The sequence below is a fragment of the Amblyomma americanum genome, chromosome 8 (assembly GCF_052857255.1).
Source record: "Amblyomma americanum isolate KBUSLIRL-KWMA chromosome 8, ASM5285725v1, whole genome shotgun sequence".
Classification (NCBI taxonomy): Eukaryota; Metazoa; Arthropoda; class Arachnida; order Ixodida; family Ixodidae; genus Amblyomma; species Amblyomma americanum.
The window spans coordinates 49193348-49216820 of NC_135504.1; the positions used below are offsets into that span (position 1 = coordinate 49193348).

Consider the following 23473-nt stretch of genomic DNA (forward strand, 5'->3'; position numbering starts at 1 on the left):
TAGACTTAGACGTTAGAAAACACTGTGCCCTACATTCTTCCCTTTTTCGGCCGTGTGCCATTTCTCTGTTTCACCGTCATGAATTATATGCTTTAGCGCCCTCCAGCTTGTTGCGTTTTGTACTTCCATCATGTATGTTCTGATTTATTCTTTTATTTTCAGAAGAAATTTTCTGTGTATTTAGTGAGTTTTGAAACAGCCTCCTTGAATTGTGTACACACTAGAATTATTTCTGTCCGCACTCCGTCGATCCTCTTCCTGTGCAGGCCAAGCGCTCGCAGGTTTTGCTCCGGGGCTGGTTTGGGGATATCAGATTAGTTTTCGGCGCGTTCTTCTCGTAGCCCGTATTGCAGCCGTTATTTCAAGTCTACCACGCATTAATATTGCAGCTCTATCTCGTAGTGCATAGAATTCTTACTCTGGATTGCAACATCAAAGTTTGTAACACTTGATTTAAAGTTCCTGCTGTCTCTGCCGACATCTTAATTTTCGTCCCACCTTACACTTTATGGATAATTTGGCCTTGAATTAATACTGCTCCTGATCTCAGTAGGCCTTCGCTACCTCCAGATTGCAAGAGGGTACAATTCTTGGATTACAACTACAAATAAATACGCTTGAGTATTCTGGAATAATAGGTTCGCTGCCGACAAGCCGCTCCGCGCAAATATACTGACGGCAGCTGTCAACAACGGCGGAAATGTTCAAGACCTAACTCCTTTCTCCAACTACTTTTTCGAAAATTTGCGGGTCGGATCGGCGCCAACATGCAAAAAGTAGAGGCGTTACGCCATCGTGACCGTTATAGTGCTATGACAAGACGACAGCTGGCGGCGGCAACCATGCAGCAGTTCCCAGCGTGTGCGTTTGCCAGGGCCTTGGGCAAACGCACACCCGAAGGAAATTGGTTTGCCGTGCAGTCACCGCTGAAGCCAGTATGGACGCACGCCACTGCGTGTGGGTCGTCCCGCCACAGGCTGGTCGTGGAAGTCAAAACTGTCTGGCGCCTTGACCTGTGCTTGATGCGCGCTGACCTCTGATGCTGACCTCTGACCTCTTACCGCTGATGCGCACTCAACCATAACAGGACCTTGTCCTGCAAGGTTTCCTTAACTTAGTCGTGAGCCGACAGTTTGGATTGTGGCGTGCTGAACCGATCGCACCTTTACACCAAGTTTTCCCTCGAATATATATCCTGCCCGCTGTACCATGGAGGCGACGTCCTTGCTTCGTGCCCTTGCTTGGTGTCTGGCTATGATGCGTGCGCGATATCTCCGCAGTTAATCACCCTTTCTCAGCGTCCCGTTTTTTTTTTTTTTAATAGCGCTGTCAAGGTGGTCCATGTGTCTGTTAGCCGATGCCAGCCAAACTAATGCCCGTCGATGTTGCACAACGCTGGAAATTTCCCCGGAACATATGCCGGTGTAACGATTGCGAGATTTCCTTCTGATCATATGTATTTGCTCAACTTCTTCCTAAGGCATATTGCTACGGAAGCACACCGGAAAGGTAAGGCAGCACAGCTAGATACAACAATAGCCGTAAACCTTAACATGGCTTAAGGAGAGGCGCTTCTTGAGTGGTAGCTCTACTCACAGTGACCAAGAGCTCCATGGTGCCGGTTTCGCTGGATATAGTTATACGCTGCAAGACGTGCGCTGTAGGATTTTAATCGAGCTCATAGTATGATGAATAATAGCAAGGGCAATTATATCGCCAAGCGCTGTACTCCAGTAACGACTGTGAGCAAATAATAAGTATCGAATGGTCCTTAACAACTAGCAATCATCAGTAACAAATGTATCAGTTGCCAAGTTTACGGCGAAAAAGCGCTTTGCGCAGCCGCAACGGAACACAGAGTACGACCTGTACCACACCTGCTCCGAAATTTCAGAATTGTCCATTTGGAAACGCTAAGGAGTTCCTACACGAAAATAGTTGAACCTGTGGGTGTGCGAGGACTGACCTGTAGGAGTTCTCGGTGACCTCCCTGAATGGTGCCGATCCCAGCATCCAGCCTCCGACTGCCAGCATGACCCTAAGCAGCGGATTCTTGGCCTTGAGGGCCACGATGCGCTCCCAGAAGCCCTTCTTGGCGCCACCGTCTCCTTCGTCCACTGGCTCGGTGGACACAATCTTGTACTCCTTGATGTTGGCGAACGCATAGATGACATGCGTGCACAGCGTAGGGTCGATGTCCTCCGGCTCGTAGTGTCCCTTGGCCTTGCGCTTGGAAGACCAGTTGGTGTAGTAGCACACGACGCGGGCATTGGTGTCTGCGCGAAAAGCAATTAAAGTGAGCAGCAGAGTGACAAAGGCGCCCAGATGCTAGCTCTTGCCTGTGTAGTTACTCGTACGGCGCTTTGAGTTATGCAGACCAGCGTTTATAGGGAACTTGTGCAGCACATAGGTAGTCAAAGCCACCATTGTGAACAAGGCTTTGCAAGTGAGGCGCCGTCGTTCACACTGTTTGTGCTAATTGCATCAATATTTTTAACATATAAAAATGGGTGTTCTAATTTTTACTCCCCATTGCCTTTTAAATCAAAACCGACGGAGCCTTTCATGACAATGGACTGCAAATGCTTGTTGTCCTATGTAAAGTATTTCAACAAAGCTTTCTTTTTAGCATAGTTGTCTAGATGCTCTGGGTAGTCCTTTCATGTATGTTACGGTCCCAATTTATTTATTTGTTTATTTATTTATTTATTTCGAATATTTTCCAGGCTCGGAGGCATTGCAGAAAGCAGTGATAATGGTACATAACATAATCAGTGCATATTATAGGATATTATTTTACAAAACGGCAGAAAGTAGTGATCGTGAATTTTTTACTCTCAGAAATGGCAGCGATGGAGGAAAGACGGTCACTCAAGTCTGCGCTGGTTTTGGGAATAAATGAATTATGACATGCTTTTGTTCTGAAAAATGGAACAGCAACTTTAAACATGGGGTCAGAACGAGAGGATATGTATGATGGGCGAGCAAAAAGATGATCCTTTAATACAGGGTTGTGATGATACATTACATGAAAGGTCCGGCAGGGCAAGGGTGCTTTTCATGGAGGTAATGCTGGCTTGACGGGAATAGCTAGATAAGATGATACGTGCTTCGCGATTTTCAATGGATTCAAGTGTGTTTATTTATGTGATTTGACTGGGATCCCGTATTGGGCATGGATATTCTAGCTTTGGCCGCACTAATGTTTTGTAGAGTGTTAGTTTTATCGGCAGGGGCGCACCAAAGAAATTTCGACGTAAGTACCCAAGAGCCTGGTGCATATGCCACACGTGCATATGCCACACAATAAATTCAGCATAAATAAAGAGCAAGATATTCGTAACTACCCGCATGTCAGAAGCGGGCACACCTTCCACCCAACCGAGTGTGAAACATTTAGTGCCAACGTTTTAGTAACCGTATGAAAACATGTTTTCTTGGGTCCTTTATTCGCAAAAAGAAAAGATACCGGGCTCTGTTCAAACGCTGAAGCGTCATGCAAGAAGCGTGGTTACGGACTCACCTGGTTCAGCAGCCTCGTCCTTGACGGGCAACGTGGACGAGGCTGGCTTGAGGGTGTCGGCCCTCTTGAGAGCGTTGGGCGCCGTCGTGGTCGTTGCGGGTTTCCCACCCGTGGTTCGCGGCTTTTTTACGATTGGAAGCAGGTTCTTCGGGCCCCGGCTGGGTCTTCCCAGCAGCTCCTCGGCCATGGCGCCGATAAGCGGCCACGTCTTTGTTGTGCATCGGCCGCGGAAGTCGTCCATGTCCACGGTCCAGACCATGGCTCCGGCGTAGCCGTTTGTCTTGATCCAATTCATCTATACAGGCGGCGCGAGCAAGAAGGAGCGATCATATCATGTTGAAGGTGAAACTAAAATATAGAATAGGCTGGAGAATTGCTGCAGTGCCTGTTAGAAAACCGCCTGAGGGAAAAATTGGACAAAAGGATTTCGGTGTGATTTGAGGAGTTTACTAAATAAACTCACTATATTAAACTCGGATATCCCGACTGCTGCTTGCCATTTTCTGTCTATGCCGAAATGGTACTGGATGGCAAATATTCCGAACACTTTCAAAACTGTATTTAGCAAAAGCTATTCAGCTTAACTTCTTAGCCTTCCTGCTGCAATCCTGCACTGTGATCTGTAATTGTGGGGCCTCCGTGGTATGCGAAAGTGCCTCTGCATACGAAGCGATATGGTCGGCAGATACACCGAGGGCAAAGTTTGTAGAATATAAGTGTAAGATTTACTGACACAATACTGGAAAAGAGATGTGAAGGACCGATGGTTTCATGCAAGGCAAATTTCTGTGAAGTAAAAATTGTGGCAGCTAAAGGTCGATGCTTCGGAAAAGTTTGCGTGCTAAAGCTATCAGCAGTGCATGCTTAGTACAGCTGTGGTTCGATGTCGCACCTTTGCCCTGATGCTCCTCTCGTCGTCGAAGCCAACCCACTGGTTACCGAGGTAGGCGTACGGTACCAGCTGCTCGTCGTCCCAGACGTACTCAGCGCCTTTCTTCAGCATATCACATATCTGCGAAAATAGAAGCCAACACAAACAGCATTTGATGCAAACTGTACCTGCATAGAAGTAATATGCATTGGTGGGGTGCTGTTCTCTAACTAATGTGACTGTACACGGCTGCAAAAAGTGAGCCATCAAATATCTCTCAGGGCAGGATCCCACAGAGCCCAGAAGGTAGGTGATGTTCCGGTATGTGTGTCAAATATTACATTTCGAGACTAAGAGTCAGTTGATAAATATTAATGGCACAAACAATGGACGCGGAGAGCGCATATAATGGTTAGGTTTATGGCGTTTGACGTCCCATAGCAAGTCAGGCTATGAGGGACGCCGTAGTGGAGGGCTCCGTAAGTGTCGACCACCTGGGGTTCTTTAACGTGCACTGACATCGCTCAGTACACGGGTCTCTAGAATTTCGCCTCCATCGAAATTCGACCACCACGGCCAGGATTGAACCCGCGTCTTTCGCGTCAGCAGCCGAGCGCCATAACCACTGAGCCACCGTGAGAAGGAAAAATAACCAAAGGTCATTAAGGGTAACACACTGGATTTATGGCAGAGAGTTAAGTGGGCGGATGAGATTAAGAAGTTTACGCGTATAAGGTGACCACGGTAGGCAAAGGGCAAGGTTAATAGAGCGACATGGGAGAGGCTTTTTTCTGCAGTGGAAACAGTCAGGCTGATGGTGAATTGCGCAAGGGTAGCCTCGGGCACAGAGTGCTATGGTGCAAAGTGTTTTTTTTTCTTTTAAGAATATTCAGTTAAACGCTAATTTTTCATGTATTTCATCTCATAAAAACCGGGCACTGTGTCGCGAAGACACTTTTTAGACTGCCCGCATACGAAGCAGGTACTGAAACCAGCAGGCCACCGCTGCGGAGTGAAGGATAGAGGGAAAATTCAGTAATGCGTGCTAAGTCGCATACCGTAATCGTAGTACATTGAATAGGGTCTTAATTTTGTCATTAGGCTGCATTTATTTTTCTTTTGTCCTAAAGCACTCAGCTGCTGATCCCAAGGTCCTCAGATAAAAGCCCGGCCATCGCGGCCACATTTCAATCAAGGCGAAACGCAAAGGATGCAATAGTGTGTTTCGTTGTCGGTGCATGGCACAGGACCCCAAGGGGTAGAAATTTTTCTCGAGTGCCCCAGTACGGCTTCTGTCATATTTTGTGAAGCTTTGATGCAGTAAACCCTAAGTACATATGCATTTACCACAACGAACCATGGTACATAAGTAACTAAAGATCAGTAGAATAATAAATGCATTATGTTTGCCTCACTTCCACTAATACCTTGCTTTTTCATTCAATTTCAAATGGAATTGTCTCACAGCCCAATTTAAATAGTGCAACCTCTTAATTTGTTTGAAACTCTGGCCTCACATCACGTAATTAATTGCTCATGACAATCATTGACAACTAGACCAACACTGTCACACACGATGGGCTCCTCGGCGTTATTTCCTCCTGTCATTAACAACCATTTACTGCGATCGCAAGAGATCAACACACATCTTGATTGTCAGTTTTAGAGGCGATATATATCTACTGTAAACGATGCAACAACCCCAAAGCGAAGAAACCTACTTTCAGTAAAAAACGATTTTCAGGTTGCACTACGCCAGAAGCACTCGAGAGGAAGAAAGTCGGAAACTAAGCAAGGTGGTATAGAAAAGTAGATCGATATCGATTGCAGGTATGCCAATTAACAGGCGAGACAAAAGCGACGTGCAGTCCGGACGACGCGCTGCTTTGAAGGGTGCGGATTCTTTTGATTTGCTGAGCCAACCCGAAAAGCTACTAAAACAAAAACATATAGCGGAGACTATCCCGGTCATTAGTGTGCGACCAAATATACCTAACCAAGTGTTTTTGCGGCCTTTTCTTTTTCATTCTTTAAACATTCCCAGCATTGAAATGATTTTAATAATAATAATAATAATAATAATAATAATAATAATAATAATAATAATAATAATAATAATAATAATAATAATTGGTTTTGGGGGAAAGGAAATGGCGCAGTATCTGTCGCATATATTGTTGGACACATGAACCGCGTCGTAAGGGAAGGTATAAAGGAGGGAGTGAAAGAAGAAAGCAAGAAAGGGGTGCCGTAGTGGAGGGCTCCGGAATAATTCTGACCACCTGAGGAATATATTTTGCATTGCCTCTTTTCAGGAGACAATGGTCAAGCGCACGTCCCGAAAGATATATGTGGTTCGAAAGACAGAACATCGAGCAAGATTAAGAGCCCACCTCGTAGTACGCGAGGAAGCCGGCCTCCTTAGTGAACTGTCCAGCATCGCCTCCGCCCGAAGAAGGAGCGTTCATGCCGTTCTTCTTGGGATTGGCGAGAGTGAAGGTACGACCGTAGGTGCCGGTACCCACGACTATCTTCTCCTTTGGAGCACCCAAACGCTCCCACGTCTTCACGCCGAAGTCCTGTAACAAAAAGAAAAATTCACGTCATGAAAGCGTCAACAGTATTGAGCACGCCTTCTCCTGTTCACGTGCTGAGATCAGCAAACTAGGATGGGGCAGGGTATCATGAGGACAGAACTCACTGTTGTTCTCACCTCACCCCCCCTTCTGTATTTGAAACGAACTATCGTCGAATTTGTACAATGAAAAAAAAATGGATTATTTTCAACACACCGGCTGTGACGGTAGATGGATTGCAATGGCTCGTGGAGTCCGCCCAGATGGCCATTTGTGTGCTCTGCACTAGGGGCTCTACAATACAGACTACCTAAAACTGTAATCTTGTGAATAAAAATGTTATATAACTACTACAGCTGCTACCTCTACTACTTCTTTATACTACTACTAATAGCACAGGTACGGCTGCAAATAATACTACTATCATTGCTGCCACTGTTAGTACCACGACTGCCCTTGATTTGGCTTACACTTACCATGCAGAGCTGCTTCCTCCACGTGGTCTCGTTGGCCTGCGCGTAGAGTGGACTGTTGTGTCCAGTCATGCTCTCCCACTTTCCGTGGAAATCGTACGACATGACGTTCAGGAAGTCGACGTATGCGGCAACGGCGGGCACGTCGTATCCCCCGCGGATGGTCTCCGCCCCGGCAGACACGGCTGCGGTGAGCAGCAGTCGCGGCAGCTTCTTTTCCTTGGACTCGGCCTCAAACGCCTCGCGGAGTTCCTGGGTAAGGCGGGGCGAAGTCGCATAATTGAGTACAAAGCATAGATGGACATTTATGAATATTCTTTGAAGGAAAGCTGTGGTGGCCACATGTATGCTGGGAGCTGCGGCGCCGAGCCTCATAACTAGCAAGCGAACGGTATCAACCTGCGGCTTTCAGCATCGAAGTCGGATTTGACCAAGCATGGTCCGGAGGCGAATATTCCCAATATATGGTATGAAATAAAGGCATTATTGGTATCGTGCATGGATATTTGAGGATGCTCATCGCCGTAATAATTCGTAGCTATTAGCTTGTGAGGCGTTGGGAGTTTCACGCAAATATAGATAACTAAGAACCGAGCGCTTGAATTCCCTACTCTTTCTCTTGGAATAGAAACGCGGATCGGACCTTCTGTATTCCCGTGCCGCCTGTGTTGAAATTTGATATTGCAGAACTTTTCCGGATCAACATTCAGCGCACGCACCTTCCTCTCTCCCCGTCTAACATTATTTACGACTCTTAACCCGCTCATTACCAGCGAAACAAGCAGCACGTTAAAATACTAGGTACGATACGCCTGCTTGAGACCCCACGCCAGTGTGATGAAGTAAAATCAAAATAATCGACAAAACCAATGCCTGAAGAAAATAGGGAGATCTATAAAGGGATTGTGATATGTGTGAGAGAAGCTGTTAGAGAAATATCCGCATTAGGAGGTAGGATATGCAGGGGAAACTGCAGAGCTCTGAGAAGGTCTCTGATTTTAACGTTCAAAATAAAAGAGCCAGTGCGGCAAAATATAACAAGTAAACACCGTGGTAACATGAGGTCAAGAATCTGGCAGAAATAAGCGAGCCATCCATCAGTCGGTCGCAGATGTGTGTGCTGTAGAAAGATTTCGCACCCTTAGATAGTTAGTGTTTTTGATCCCGCACCACAGACCTTGACTAGTTCGACAAAGTTCTTCTTGTCCTCATTTCCGCGCGGGAACTCCCAGTCGAGGTCAAGACCGTCAAACTTGCGCCTGCGCAGGAAGTTCAGAGAGCTGAAGATGAAGAGGCGTCGGTTGTAGCTGTTGGAAGCCATCTCCTTGAATCGCTGAGTGCCGAACGACCAGCCACCTGAGGAATGAAAAAAACGAAAAGACATTTGCATCTTTACGTGTAGAGCAGTGATTTATATTGCTGTAGTTCCTCCTCTTCGCAATATGCACTGTGGTACGTGACGCGAAATTTCTTGACACTTTTCGTACAACTGCATATGCACATTCCGTAAGACTGCATGCACTAAGTAACTTAAGAATTTGCGCAAGTCTTCTTGCTACGTGAATATCGGGAGGAAGCTGCAGCTGCCTTCTGTTGAGTTCTCGTTAATGCGAAATACATTTTCTTCAGCCGCCATTTGTTATCATGCAAAAATGCTCGTTTTCTGCTTACACTGTCCGATGCTACGGTGCACCCGTAGAGAGCACAGTCGAATTATTTACACAGTCGTACATGTTGTCTTTTTTTTAACAGTGATAAAACATTGGTGCAGTGCCACCGTCGGTTTGCATTTTCTTATCGTGGCTGTTTCAAAGGTACACAAAGCTACTACAGCAGCGAAAAGAGAAAGTGCGCGCAATTCTTTAAATTAACTCATTGGCGGAGCCATGATCCCCTTAACTGATTCAAATACATCACAAAAGTGATATTTTGTTTATTACGCAACTGCTGGAGTAGTTTATGCTACTATGTTGAAATGAAATAAATCATCTGCATTGTAATGGCAATTGCAAACGAAATTTTAATCTTTGTCCTAAAGTTAGTGGCACAAATTACGAAAATTCTTTTCTTAAAAGAAAACCAAATTTGAATATCACGTGCTCTTGCTTCATTAATTTATTGTTTAATATTTGTTATTCTAGTATAAGGCTAGCGGTGCCAATCTACCTTAATATTTGGGCTTGAAAAACGTAATTTTATTTTCTGTGCACGCAGAGATATATCTTCACGTCACCGCACTGAACGCGTGAAAATATCCGGTGGTAGCGACAGCTGTGTTTCACTTCTCGCGGTTCCTTAACTTATCAGAGCATGTTCTCTTTAAACGCAGCCTCTTTAAAATTAAACAGCGTAATCCATAAATATGGGCAAAATTTATTCTTCTTTCGGCCTCACTCAAGAAAACGTGCCCTCCGGAGCACAAAGCTAAGTTCATTTCAAAGTTCATATCGGGAAGCCTATGGGGATTCGCTGTCTTTGGCTCAATGGTTAAGGCGCTCGTCTACTGATCCGGAGTACCCGGGTTCGAACCTGACCGCGGCGGCCGCGTTTCGATGGAAGCGATGTCAGTGCACGTTAAGGACCCCCCAGGTGGTCTAAATTATTTCGGAGACATCCACTACGACACCTATTTCTTTCTTTCTTTCCTTCTTTCTTTCTTTATTTATTTATTTTCCTTTCTTTTCCTTTCTTCCTTCCTTCCTTTTTCCTTTCTTTCTTCTTCTCTTTCTTCCTTCCTTCTTTTTTCATCCTTTCTTTCCTTCCTTTTTCTTTCTTTTTATTTTAACTCTCTCCTTTATCCCTTCGTTTAAGGCGTGGTTAAGGTGTCCACCAGAATAGGTGGGACAGTTACTGCATCACATCCTTTTCTCAAAACCAATTTATTTATTTATTTAGTTCATTTTAACTGCCTATTTTCCGCAGACGCTATGTCTTCGGAGGTGTGGTTTTTTGCCAGCTTGTATTTCATCGAGTTTCGTGCACCACAGAAACTCTCCTATTTAATTAAGCAGCGGCAGTTTCCTTCCGTAGTTGGTAATTCAGCAACGCCACGTTCTGGCCTAATTATAAACACGAACCTCCACAGAATGGCTGCATTAGTTACTTTCCGAAGCTAGCACGCCAATCGCAAATACAAATTCTTGTGCTATCATTGCTAAACTCTCGAGACCACTATAAACTGTAAGAAGTGTTGGAAACGGGATGTTTACGTTGCTTTTCGCCTAGTCTCTGCAAATCCTTTGGCACAAATACCTAGGAGTGTCACATGCTTGGCAACCTTTTCGACCTTCCAGAGCATTCGGCAAGAGAGTCACAGAAACCAGAGCCGCGCCAAAGTTTACAACGTCGCTTTCCTTGTTCAGCCGAATGCAAAACATGTAGAAACTAATTATTTCAAATCACCTTCAAATCACCTTTCAAATTCCTGGATCAGATCGACGGCTCTCCCAAGGCAGCCACAAACATACACTCACCGCTCACTTTCACATCCCAATTTTATTTTACCTTTAACCTCCGCTACTAGTCCGCAGCGAAGGTCGTGTCATTTTTTGGCACGTGGTCTTTATTTACATAGAAAATACACTCGGCCGAAGCGGACGCGGTTATTATTGCGTACTTAACTCGAGACACGTAGATTAGCCGAGTATACAGAGGTTTTAGGGCAAGGCTGCATAATTAAATATTGGCACTCTAAAGAACCGTAAATAAAGTTCAGATAAGGCATATTTACTACACGACGCTGCTCTTTCCTCTGGTACCTTGATACGCGCTGATATCTTGCCAGGCTTGCGAATCATTACCTGCTGATTCATATTGTTTCAGTACAATCCCATTCTTGCAAAACAATGGCACAAATCCCGCCAACCACCGACGTCATCTGAGTGGTAATTGCATCCAACGAAGTTTACGAAGTAGCCTGATTTCTCAATTACATTTTCAAAAATCCTCCACTATTCGGAGTGCTGGATTGTTATTAATTCTTTACCGGTCTCTAAATAAATTACACTGGAATATTGAAAACCTTCCTAGGAAAGACTTCAATCTTGGTCACACGACAGACATTGAAGTCTCATGTACTCAATGCCAGTCTTCATGCCAATATGTGCCCAGTACTTTCACTTAAATCCAGACTACTTTCTGGCAAAGCACTACCAGTCAAAAGGCAGTCTTCTCGGTACATTATACAATGGCGACTTTAAACCGCACGCTGCACAGCGGCGCATAATGATCTCGGGAAGAAGGCATTTTGGCAGTTTCCTCTTCTTCTTAAAGCATTGCAAAGAAAGGCGAAGGCGCTTCTATATGGAGCAATCTACAATGCCATCACTGTAGGCCTGCTGCGCACTAAGCAGAGCTGCGTTGGTCCCTGAGAGCCTTGAAGGCTTCAGAGAGCGTTCAAGTCGTACGCGTGCTGCTGTAGATGGGCCCAAGCGGCACAGTGGAGTGCGATTCTCGTATACTAAGCAGCTCTTTGTTTACAACAGTACGTGCTAGTTCTTGGGATCCTGGCAGATCCACATGTAAGCAGGGCGGCGTTTCCGTGGCTAAGAATAAAAGCAAAAAGCATCCGGGCAGCGTTTGGCAGGCATATTGTCCTCGGCTGCCGAAGATAGCGCGGTACGATTGCAAAGAAAGTCGGCTGCCTTTCGAGGCCGACGGGCCTCGGAAACTTTGCGTTCGTAAAGTGGCTAAGAACTTCCCGAGGATTCCTTTCAGCAACGCCCTTGCTGATATCTAATCGCTCTTATACCGGCGAAGTCGAGAAGAAGGGCCTTTCCGGAGATCCATCCGTGAGATTCCCTGTGTGCCAGATTCCGCTCCCGCCGCCCCAAGAAGAATGCGCTCAGGCGGTTGCTTCTTCTAGGTGCATATAAAGCAAGGCAGCGCTGAACTGAAGGCCCTTGTGCGGAGCTATGTATAGTAAAACGAGCTGCACGTTATCACGCCACCCCGATAGGACGTTTTTCGTCGCGTGTGTTTCCACGTCATCGGGGGGCCCTCCTGGTTCGCGCCGTGAGCATCATATCGCTTGAGAAAGCTAAACATGGCACGGCGGCCTGCCATGAAAATATTTTCATTTCCTGCCGCTCCTCCCCCTGAGTCCTCTCGGTTTTTCTCCTCTGACTGGTCGTCATGGATCATTTTTGCCCCACGCGGAGAAGCTTCCCTAGGGAAAGCAACAGAAGAAGGATCTTATTTATATTTAACGTGCGAGTAACTCGCGCATGTTAAGAAACCGAGGCTCCGATGTTCGTCCTCTATGCCTGCAAAGATTTTCTGAGTTCGTAGCCTTAATTCCACTTCCTATTACAGCACTTCATCATATCGCATGCCGATTCTATTTGCCTTCCACTTTGCAACAAATGGACGAAATGCTACTGCGCACGGTTGACAGCGGCTGTCACACGGGCAGCCCCTCTCAACAACACACCGATTAGCCGCACCTTTTCAGGTTTTTGCAGCACTCCCTGTCTTCTTGTACATTTCGCCTTCTATGAGACTATGCGAACAAGGGCTCAGATGGTCCTATGCAGGCAAAATGTGTCCACTCGTAAGCGCAAATTTCCGGCGCCCTTTGCGAACCCAAAAGCTGGCTCTTCCCCTAAGCATCCGGTACACATATCTTCGAAGAATGGTGGTTGCTGAGCGCACTTACCGACAGCGAGGAGGACCTTGAGATTGGGGTTCTTCTTCTTGAGGTCAATAACACGCTCGTAGAGGCCCTTCTTGCCATTCTTGGTGTCGTCGGAGGCGTCGAAGCTGGACAGCTTGTGCTTCTTCATCCAGCCGAAGGCGTAGATGATGTGCGTGCACAGCGTGGGGTCAATGTCCTCCGGCAAGAACTTGCCGTCGCCCTGGCGGTACTGTGCCCAGTTGGTGAAGTAGCAGACAATCTTCTTGTTTGTTCCGCCGCTTGGCGCTGAGGGGCCTGCGAATAGAAGAGAAATTCAGGCTTATTCAAATGGACGTGAATAGAGGATCGTTCTTCCGTGTAACCTTAGACAAATGATCATTCTTCTACAATGGCTAACTCTTTACTGCGCTCTTGGCGCTAAGCTTTCTTACTTTGCAGCTAGCGTTCATTAACAAAATATATACAACTGCAATTTCACTGTTGATGTTTCTATTACTGACAATAGTTTTTATCTTGAAACCTAAATGACTAACGTGCGCAAAAATGGGCCCTTGTTTGAGTGCTTTCTGGGCGAGCGGCTTGCAGTTCGCGAATCAATTCCCATCTGAGAAAAGTGCAAAAATCCAATCCGTCCCACATGAAACTAAAGCTATTCATCATAGCCCCTTGTTCTCCAGAAATCATGAAGCAGTGCAGCAGGATAATAATTTGGAAGCCAGGCTGTCCATTCTTTCCTAACGATATCTAAGGAGAGCTGTTAATTTGCATTCTCCTGAGAGGCAGGTCACATGGTTGATGAGGGTTCCGGCACAAAACATTTATGGCAGAGCAAAAGAAGCTTGGTGGCGGACATAAATACATAGGAACTGTAGATATCATTTCCACGATTGTCGGCCGCGTTCTTTTTAAACATGACACCAAACAGTTTACATAACAAGCATGTGTCGCTGACCACTGCCTTGAGCGTTGAAAACATATACGGCCGCCGTCTATATAAGATGAGAGCAATCCCCTAGCCTCGCGGTTACATTTGACTTTTTCGACACCCATTATTAATATCATACTGTTCTTTTACTGTTCTTATCTCTGTTCCTCATCCCCCGATTATTATTTAGCGCTTTTGTTTTGCACGCCTAAAAAGTAAATAGACAAAAATTTTCCATGAGTGCCAACAGTGAAACATGACAACACACACCCACGGCGCTAAACAAGACAGCCGATTGACAAGAAAAACAAACACAAGAAGCAGTGCATCCTTGGCCAGACATACCCACCTTAATTAATTGGCAGACAGGATACAAACAGGTATGGATAAATGCATTGAGCTTTGACTTTTAGAAAAGACACTGTTCTGATAACAAATTATTTACGCTTATTTGCACAAACAAAGCAAAAACATTTGTGACTGCACCTACAGCGCATGATCTCCTTTTTCTCTACCTATTTAAAAGCTTGTTTGCAGTCTTTACTATGAACAACGTTCCTGCAATTGGAGCGTGGCAGTATAAAAGAAATCTTGTGCTCTCCAATCATAAGTGAGCGTGCGCAATAATGGCCCCTGCCCTCGCCGAATAACTCTAATCTAACATTGACCTCTAGACAGTCCGCGATGATTAGACAACATCAACAGAATAACAGTTATTTTGTTAATTAAGATTTCAGGTATCGCGCCTTTGATCGCAGGATACGGTTCCGCCTACACACCAAAGGTCATCCTTTCTTTTCCAGACAGCTGCGTTCAGAAAGACAATAGCGGGAGCTGGAGAAACCATAAACGCCGTCGTCATGACTACCTCGTATTAACCTGTTTATTTCCCAATGAAGTTGGCCCCACTTAATCACAATGCGTGCACCGGAATTACCTTTGATGACTATCCATCGAAGCGATCACGTCAAATGATCGTGTGGCCATCGATTCCTTTCCTCAACTCTTGTCTAGAGAGGTGTCATAGAAAATAATGATGTGTATTGAACAAAGAAGTTGCTCTTGCGAGTTTATTTTGCCGCTGCAGACCCAGGCTGGCAGGGAACACCTTAAAGATAGGCCTGAATAAAAGTAAGACGCAGTCATCTGAAGATATAGGCTCCTTAAGGCCGTGTAAATGCGTTCTTAGATGAGGCTTCTGCACTGCAGTACCACCTTTTCCTTTTAGCACGTGTGAATAATAGTAGGGTTTTGAATACTGAGGGTATAAAAACAAGTACAGCTGCTCTATTTAATAATTAACATCGATCATTCTATTTTACGAATTCGTAATATTGAAGTCTTCAGTGCGAGCTGGTGTTTCGATCGGGGCCACTCTTTTCTGGCGTGCGCAATTTTTGTTTTAAACAAGCGCCTAATTTCGCAAGTAGTAGTCTACCGTATGCGCCATTTTCGGATGAACTTTTTTAAGAGTGCAGAAAAAGATATCTGGGCTTTTTCTATTGTTTTCCTCCCTTGTTGATTAAGTGCCTTCTCTCACGTTCCCCAGAAACAAGCGGGCTCCTGTGATTCTATGGGAATACTCGATAGGCTGTTTCCCTCTCCGCTTTTTTATGCTTCCTACTCACTGCAAAAACTCATGCGATTTTTTCTAGCACATATAAAAGAAAAATATTTTTCCTCGTCAACAGATATGAGTAAATAAAGGGACATCTTGAAAAAATATGTTTTTATGTTCTTATTTTGCAACGTACTCGAGATGTCCTTCAGGAGGGGATACAGCAAATGTGAGAGATCGAAGTATGTAAATAAAACAGCGGCTGGAAAAATGCATAGCAGAAAGTATTCAAGACAAAGTAGGCAAACAAAGTGTATTACTGAGGAAAGAAAGAAGGTAAGAAACTCTGAGTAATTCGCAGCTCTTAAGAATATATAAAAAACGTAATCATGAGTGCGCATCAAGAGCGCGCAACTTTAATGTACCTTTTACTGGGACCTTACAGACTGACCAGTTGCTCCATACGTTTAAAACACGATGTGTAAATACCTTGCATACATGATGAATAATAGCGGAGAAGGAAAAGGAAGGACGGAAAGAATGACGCAAACAATCGCTATCACAGAACGGTGATAGGTTATACATTTGCTTCTGAATTGGCAGTGAAGAGAATATGGAATCAGTGATTACTTGCAGAAATTAATGACATTTAATTATTGTGCCAGAAGTCGTTACCTCACATGCAGTGACTGCAGGAGAATCAACACTCCTGATTATGAACAGGTCCTCCTATTGTTCCATCGACACTCTATCGTGATTTGTTGCGTACCACGCGATCGTTATGCATAAGTAGTTACCTCATTACAGGGCTGTGTTCTCTATGTGCTTGCAGAAAGAAAGCCAGCGCAAAAGAAAGAGACACAGAACAGCAAAAACAGGACGACGCTGGACTATCGACTCCTGTTACTGTTCTGTGCGCTGGTTTTCTTTCTGCAATCATGTACCGACTCACACAGCTCACCACTCTACTGAATCGCTATGTGCTGTTGAGGTGGAAAGATTCCTATATTTGTTGAGAAGCACAGACAGCCAGACACGTGACCGCATCCAAAAGGTATGCTCCCAAAGCGTTCTTCTCTGGCCACTAACAGAGTAGAGGGCAAAAGAGGGGAAAGGTTTTCTTATTTTCAAGGTGCTTACTACTCTTCTTTCTGGTTTCAAGATACGCTGGTTAAGTAACGCTTCTGCTATATTTTTACGCAAAAGACTGCGAAGCAAGATTCACCACAAAAGTATTCCCCGCCTTAGAGTCACGTGAGCTGAACGTCCCGTGACGCTCTATCCCTTAAGCAGTTGTGCATTTTATATACACATCCCCTTGCACAGCTTTATATAGGAACCTTAATGAATTTTCCCGCATAGAACATACTTAAGCCTCTTGTTTGCCCTCACAGAAATTTGCTAGTGCTTCTTTGAAAACTTTCTAAGAATCTTATCCCGAATTGTAAGTCCTTTTTTGTCCTCCCTACTTGCTGATGTGCACTCTGCTTTTAAGTGTCCTTGATGTTTGTTGTTCAAACTGCTATTGTCTAGTGTTGTGGATTTTTTCTATCTTTTCCAGATTGCCCTTATTGTAGCTATGCGGCTGTGCCTAATAGATGGTGGACCTTTTATGCATAACAGACCACCTTTTGGGCATTTTCACTCAGTTCTATCGGGGAGAAGTAGAGGGCGCCACCACAAGGCTCTTCATTGCCCTCTCAAGTGAAATAGATAAGAAAATCTTCCTTTCACCGCAGTGGTCTGAAAACGACTAATCGTACATCCCTACAATACACCGAAAGGTATTTCTTTTTATATTTTTTATTTCCCGAAGAAGGACATAATTTAAAGAGTTTTTCTCTTTTACGCTTAGACGTCCTAAGACATTTGAATAATTGTCGCTTTTAAGATGAACACAACATTGTGCGCCGTGAGCTTTTTAAACATTACGCCCTGTGGGCGAGCCAAGGACGGCGCTTGTAGTTGCTGAGAGAAAAAGAATAGACACGAGTGTTTCTGCAAACACTTGTCGTCTTAGAAACACACGTATCTTTGAGGTTCCCAGCAGGCTGGCCTTTCATCCAGCTGATCGTCAAGCCACGATGGAAACCCCTCCCTGTGAAGTGGTGGCCTTGCACCCGTGTGAAGGATGGACACAGTGTTGTTTGCTTTCACCCTTACCGCGGATTTTCCAACGCGTATTCGATTCATGCGAGAAAAAAGTGCTGAAGGTTGTCTGCCCAGCTTAAACGCAGACTGTGTACAAGCGCCGCACTCTTGAACCATTCTCTTCTTGGCTCTCATTGTCTTCGCCTACTAAGAAGGTGTTCGGTTCCTTTGACGCCGTTGCGCGAATTAGAGTGCAAGTAAGCGGCTTGTATAGAAAAGAAACAACCATAGCCGCGAGCTATGCCTTGCAAACGGTAGGAACTGTTATGTGTTTAAATGCTTTTCTAGGCTGAAGTTTTCGCTGGACTGTTCAGTTATTAGGGGGTTAGTTGTTCGAAGGACTTTCACTTGGTTTGATGACACTATCAATGTATTTTGTTACAGACAAAGACTGTCGTGTTCACAAGTTACCTACAGCAATGTCGGTGAGGGATAAGGAGTCGAATCATTTAAAAATGTCTAATTTGTGATCGCCTATCTCTGATTGGTCACTAGCTAGCAACTGGGCTCCATATCAAGTACTTTCTTTACGGCGACTTCGCTACAGGTGTTGTCATTTTCTTGCCCTGTAGAGAGAGAATTGATGTAGGAGCTGGTATGAAGAAATAAATTTCTTCTGTTGTCGCTGTAAATGTTCTTCACATGCGCGTGTTTGCAAAATTCCATTCGCGTTATTTCGGAAGGGGTGTGTAAAGTGAGGCAGATTTAAAAAAACGGCGTCACGCATATTAAAGGTAAGGCTTTTGGAAATTTATAAGGAAAGTTACTGCTTTCAACAATCACACACTTAAGATATAGCCCGATCGTTCTTTCACATTTCCACTTCATAATACTAGCTAAGATGTTCAGGCTGAATATAACATTCCGATAAGTCATATAAACTAACGCCTTGAAGATATTCACGGTCGACATCGGGTGGTGTATTAAATGATTGTTAAGAGGCGCCCTTCCCCAACTCCTATATTTAATCTAATTCGGCCCTTACCATTTTAGTAAAAACAAGTGAAGGACTCGAAGAGTCTGGGGCGAATTAATTCACGAATTCCTAGCGATGAGTCACTTCTGCCAGAGGCAACGGTACAGCGGGACGCATTCCATTTTCTGTAATCAGCACTGATGTTGACACTTGCTGCGGTCAGTCCTTCGATTTGTAGTTAATTTATGCGCGGCGACCTGTATCGAGCTGGCCTCCAGATTGCCCCACGACAAGCAGACGTCTGTCACGATGCTTTGTCGCGAACGAAGAAATGTTTTCCAATGAGCAGTGAAAGAGTCCAGGGCGTCCTGTGATATCACTCCAGGTGCAGACGGAAATAGACCCTCATGCCTGGGTTATGATCCGCCATCGTGCGTCTGGACATACGTTACCCAGTTACATACGCATTGGACGCTACGACCACCTGCGCGAATAGGCTCGTTTCCCAATAAATATATCCATCTTAGCGGTCGCAATCAAATATGAACGCACAGCGAGCAAGACTATTACAAAAACGCAAGCAATCTCGCGGACCACGCGTAGTCTGCATTGAGGTCGCAGCAACCTGTACCGCACACGCCGAATTAATTCACCGCCGGTCGTCTCCATTGCCACACTCGTGAAGCAGACGCCGAAGCGGTCTGCAACCGGCAGGCGAGGATGCGAGCACGATTCGCCGCGGGCGGCCCGAAAGCACAGGTGGAATGCAGAGGAGCCAACGTTGCGTATGCGATATTTTGTTGCCTCAGCGTCGGCGCGTGCCGTTAAGGAAAGCTGAATTCAGCCTGTGCAGCGTTGAGTCCTGCCTTGGTGTATGCATACATCGAACGATGTGGAAGTCTTCTGATACAGGAGCTCGTACGCGAGGTCACGTGCCGGGTAAGTGACCGTTGGCGCGAACCGCATACCATCACTGTGGTTAGGCCTCCGCAAGGAAACGAATTCCCTTTCGAACCCTCTGATAATGAAAGCAGCAGCCGAACGCACCGACAAGGATCAAGAGAAAGAAGACATGTAGGAGAGTTAGAGAAGCGCACAGTTCCTGCCGCTGATGAAGAGGGAAAGGAGGAGGATTGCTTGGTTAGGCCTAGCGCTACCACGGCGCCGACGAAAGACCCACATCTTGCTCAACGGGGTTGCCTGCCAATCTTTTCCCGCCGCCGGTCTTTTCAAGTCCGGTCCCGGCACGCCACCGCCGTCACCGCCACCCTCGGGGGGTTTGGTTTTACTATTCGCCACGTTCGCTCCCCCCCTTCCCTGAGAGGGTCTTCTGCTGTTAACCCTCAGGTGGTAGCGAGGCACTGTGCAAGACGAGAGAGGCATTGAATGCACTGCCGACATAGAAGGCAACGGCATTCTCCTGCACGACAACGACAAAAGCCAACCTTCCAAGCCCCCCGGGGCCATCACGTCTTTTCATCCGTCTCCCACGTTGCGCTGACGTAACTACGTCACGCTTCTGTGAAGGACCGTGTCATCGAGACGCGCACGCAACAACGTCCCCCCGACCGGTGCCTTCCGACGTCCAGCCAACCACCCACTCCCCTGGCTAATTGGGAGCATCGTGTTCCTTTCTTTGCGCTGCCGGAGGCTAAGTGAAAGGGACCGGCCGCCGCTGTACAGCATCAAGGATAAGCTGAGGAAGCGCTGCTATCTATCCTCTTGTTTCTCATATTCGTCTTCTTTCTTGGATCTTTTCTATTCGATTGCTGTAGAAGAGCTGACAGTACGAAGACGACGCCAGCACGATGTGGAAACGCCCGGGCGGCTTACACGCAAGCGTTGGTCTTTTGTCCCATTGAATGGCCAGGAGCGATGCTGTGGGCCAGCCGCACGCTCTTTTGTCGCTGGCGCCTGTTAACGTGTTGTGTGCGCCCAGGATGTTGACACACGTCCCTGAGGAATGTGGAGGGTGCTTTCGCTGATTGCGAGACGGCACGTTGACGCCTGGAGGAAGAGGTTGGCGTACTTGTTCCTACGTGCGTTCAGGGCTATTGCGATTTCTGCCTGCCTCTTTCTGGTAGAGTGAGAGGCGTTGGTGGGGTGGGTGTTTGAAAGACGAGAGTGATTGACGGTTTCATCTGGCTCCGCTCAGGGGATCGCGGCGAAAGGTGTTAATGGCTGGCGAGGAATGTCAGCGCTCAGATACATGGGTGTGACTTCGGCGTCACACGAAACAGATTCAGTGAAAGAAAAAAAAAAGTCCCGTTAGAAGCAACCCGCATTCTGGAGTTGAGCGTGGTTAGTACAAGTTTATTTGAAGCAGCACGGTTGTCATAATGAGGTGAAGGCATGTACCTGGAATGAAGACAATAAAATTATCGTGGGGCGACGTGAAATGCTGTTTTGGTTTGGTTTATGGGGCTTAACGTCCCAAAGCAACTCAGGCTATGAGGAACGCTGTAGTGGAGGGCTCCGGAAATTTCGACCACCTGGGGTTCTTTAACGTGCACTGACATCGCACAGTACAGGGGCCTCTAGAATTTCGCCTCCATCGAAATTCGACCGCCGCGGCCGGGATCGAACCCGCGTCTTTCGGGTCAGCAGCCGAGCGCCGTAACCACTGCGCCACCGCGGCGGCTGTGAAATGCAAAAAATCGGTTGATGATGGCCTATCAGACAGTGAAGAGTAAGCCGAGTTGATAACATTAAGGAATCGGCTGGAATGCGTTGGTTGCGGCTGGCACAAACCACGACTCATTGTAAATCATTCCGTGACACATCTGCCGAGCAGTGCCAGGGAAGCTTTTACTTGATGTGTCGGGACCACATCTGGGCCGAAGAGAGAAAATGGTAGGAAATCTGCTGGGAACTATGCCCTTCCTCAAATCTTTGTTGGTGCTTCTGGAAGCTCGTCATTATCTTCAAAATAAAATAAATATATAGCAGCAAAGTGAACCAAGAATGAAGTACAACATTGCCTTTGCGCTGTCCTGCATTATTGCCTTTGTTAAGCAATCTTGCAATATTAGGCACCTAGGCCTATCGCCAGTTTTCTGGAATGCTACGCGTATCAGCAGCGCTAAGTAGCACCAGCTGCGTCTAAAATCACGTGGAGGGCACGGTACTTCTTCACCAGTGCCTAGTTAGTTGGTTGTAGGGATATATGGGGAGAAGAATTCGTCTTACACTGAACGTATCTGGTGTTGGTGATGGTGGTCAGGGGCCAGTTTTTTTTTTTTTAGAGATCAAATCAGAAAAACGCTCTGACATAAATTTCGGACAGCCTCGCTAGGACGTCAAGGCAAATTGTGAAGCATTAGCAACCTGTACAGTAGCTTACGTTCACCTCATTGATCGACGCCCAAAGTAATTCGGCTTTTTTTTTTTGTATCTTCGTTGTGCTGAAACGGTCTAAGTATCGCTGTACAGACATTTCTGGGTCACGATAAACAGGTTCACCACCCAAAGGCGACATGATGTAATTCAAGAAAGAGCCCTTTCAGATTCGTATCATCGTCCCAGCCCCAAGTTACGCGGGAAGATATATCTGGCATTCCACATCTCCGCGAAATGTGGCGGTACAACTTCCGGCCTTCCGCCGCTGTTCGACGGCGATAATCCTGTTTCCTAGAAGAAAACCCAGACACGCCGGCCGCTTCCGCCAGTCGGTCATGACGATTGACAGAGTCTTCATTTTTGTGTTCTGTTTTTTTCTCGTCCAACTTGGCAAGAAATGACCAAGGAGATGCATGTTGCAAACCCGAGGCTATACTTCCCAGCCATACCATGCACAGCCAGAGGACTGGTAATTAGCTATTTTCGCATACCTCTTATCCCCCAGCTTCACAAAAACTGACGAAAAGACCCCCCGCGCACTGCAGTGAGTTCACACAAACATAAAGCGGCAAATATGCTCAATTAATGGATAGAAAAGGCGACATATTCGGGAGAATAAAGGTAGAGAGCAGGGAGGATGTTGCGAAACCAATAGAAGAAATAGGAATGCGATGGGGCCTAGTTGGTGTGAAATTCTGTGAATATTGAAGCCGCACAAAGGACGCCACAAAGAAAAGAAGCCCAAAGGAAGCTAAAAAGAAATACTCGTCCAAAAGTGGCGATTGCTCCAAAGCTCCAGAGGCTTTTTGTTTTGTTTGTTGGAAAATGAGGACAGACACGAAATAACACTAGACACAAGTGCGCTTCGACAACAAGAGTTAATTTACCGGAGTTAAGTTAAAATTTTAAAATCATGTAATAAATTTGAGGCTTTCATTTCTGTAAGCCACAATGCTTCAGGTTGAAATTCGTATGATGGTACAGGTTGAAATTCGTACGTATGATGGATCATAAAAACTACGAACTCAAACTCCTACGGTCTTCAACAGCATATCCAGTAGCCATTTTACTAGTTTTCCTCTTATTAATTGCTGTCAAACATTTTGCCAAAAAACCAGACAGCGAGCTGGTCTTAATTTAGCACCTACAGCCATGCTGGACATGCACGTACCTTGCCGCTAAGGCGCTACAATTCCAGGCTGTGCTTGTGATGGCTAATAATACCTGCTTTGAGGTTCATAGTTTCACTAATGTTAAAGGGCCAATGAAGGGCCACTGAAGTATCATGGTACAGCAGGAACGATTACACTGAAAAACCCGTTATGTGGCTTGAGAACTGGGAGGGAAGAAAGAACGCATTCTATCTGACAGGCGTCAGGTAGCATTTCGTTTCAAGGAAAGGTATTACCAGGAATCTGAGTGTGATGTTATATAACAGAGGATGAAATCTTCCAAGCTCGCAGGGTCCAAAGATTGCTTTCCGTGGACGTTCAGCCAGCTCCGTCT

The 23473-nt window shown here is 45.9% G+C and overlaps 1 protein-coding gene across 1 annotated transcript in view; it reads right to left on the bottom strand.

Annotated features, from left to right (window-relative positions):
- Cht7 (chitinase 7) overlaps positions 1–23473 on the bottom strand; it is a 166224-nt gene that overhangs the window by 16409 nt on the left and 126342 nt on the right. Inside the window, exons 3-9 of the mRNA XM_077634734.1 lie at positions 13100–13372; positions 8621–8799; positions 7447–7695; positions 6788–6973; positions 4416–4535; positions 3524–3818; positions 1967–2276 (exon numbers count right to left, since the gene is read on the bottom strand). Of these exons, the coding sequence (XP_077490860.1) occupies positions 1967–2276; positions 3524–3818; positions 4416–4535; positions 6788–6973; positions 7447–7695; positions 8621–8799; positions 13100–13372 (1612 nt within the window). The remainder of the gene's footprint in view (positions 1–1966; positions 2277–3523; positions 3819–4415; positions 4536–6787; positions 6974–7446; positions 7696–8620; positions 8800–13099; positions 13373–23473) is intronic.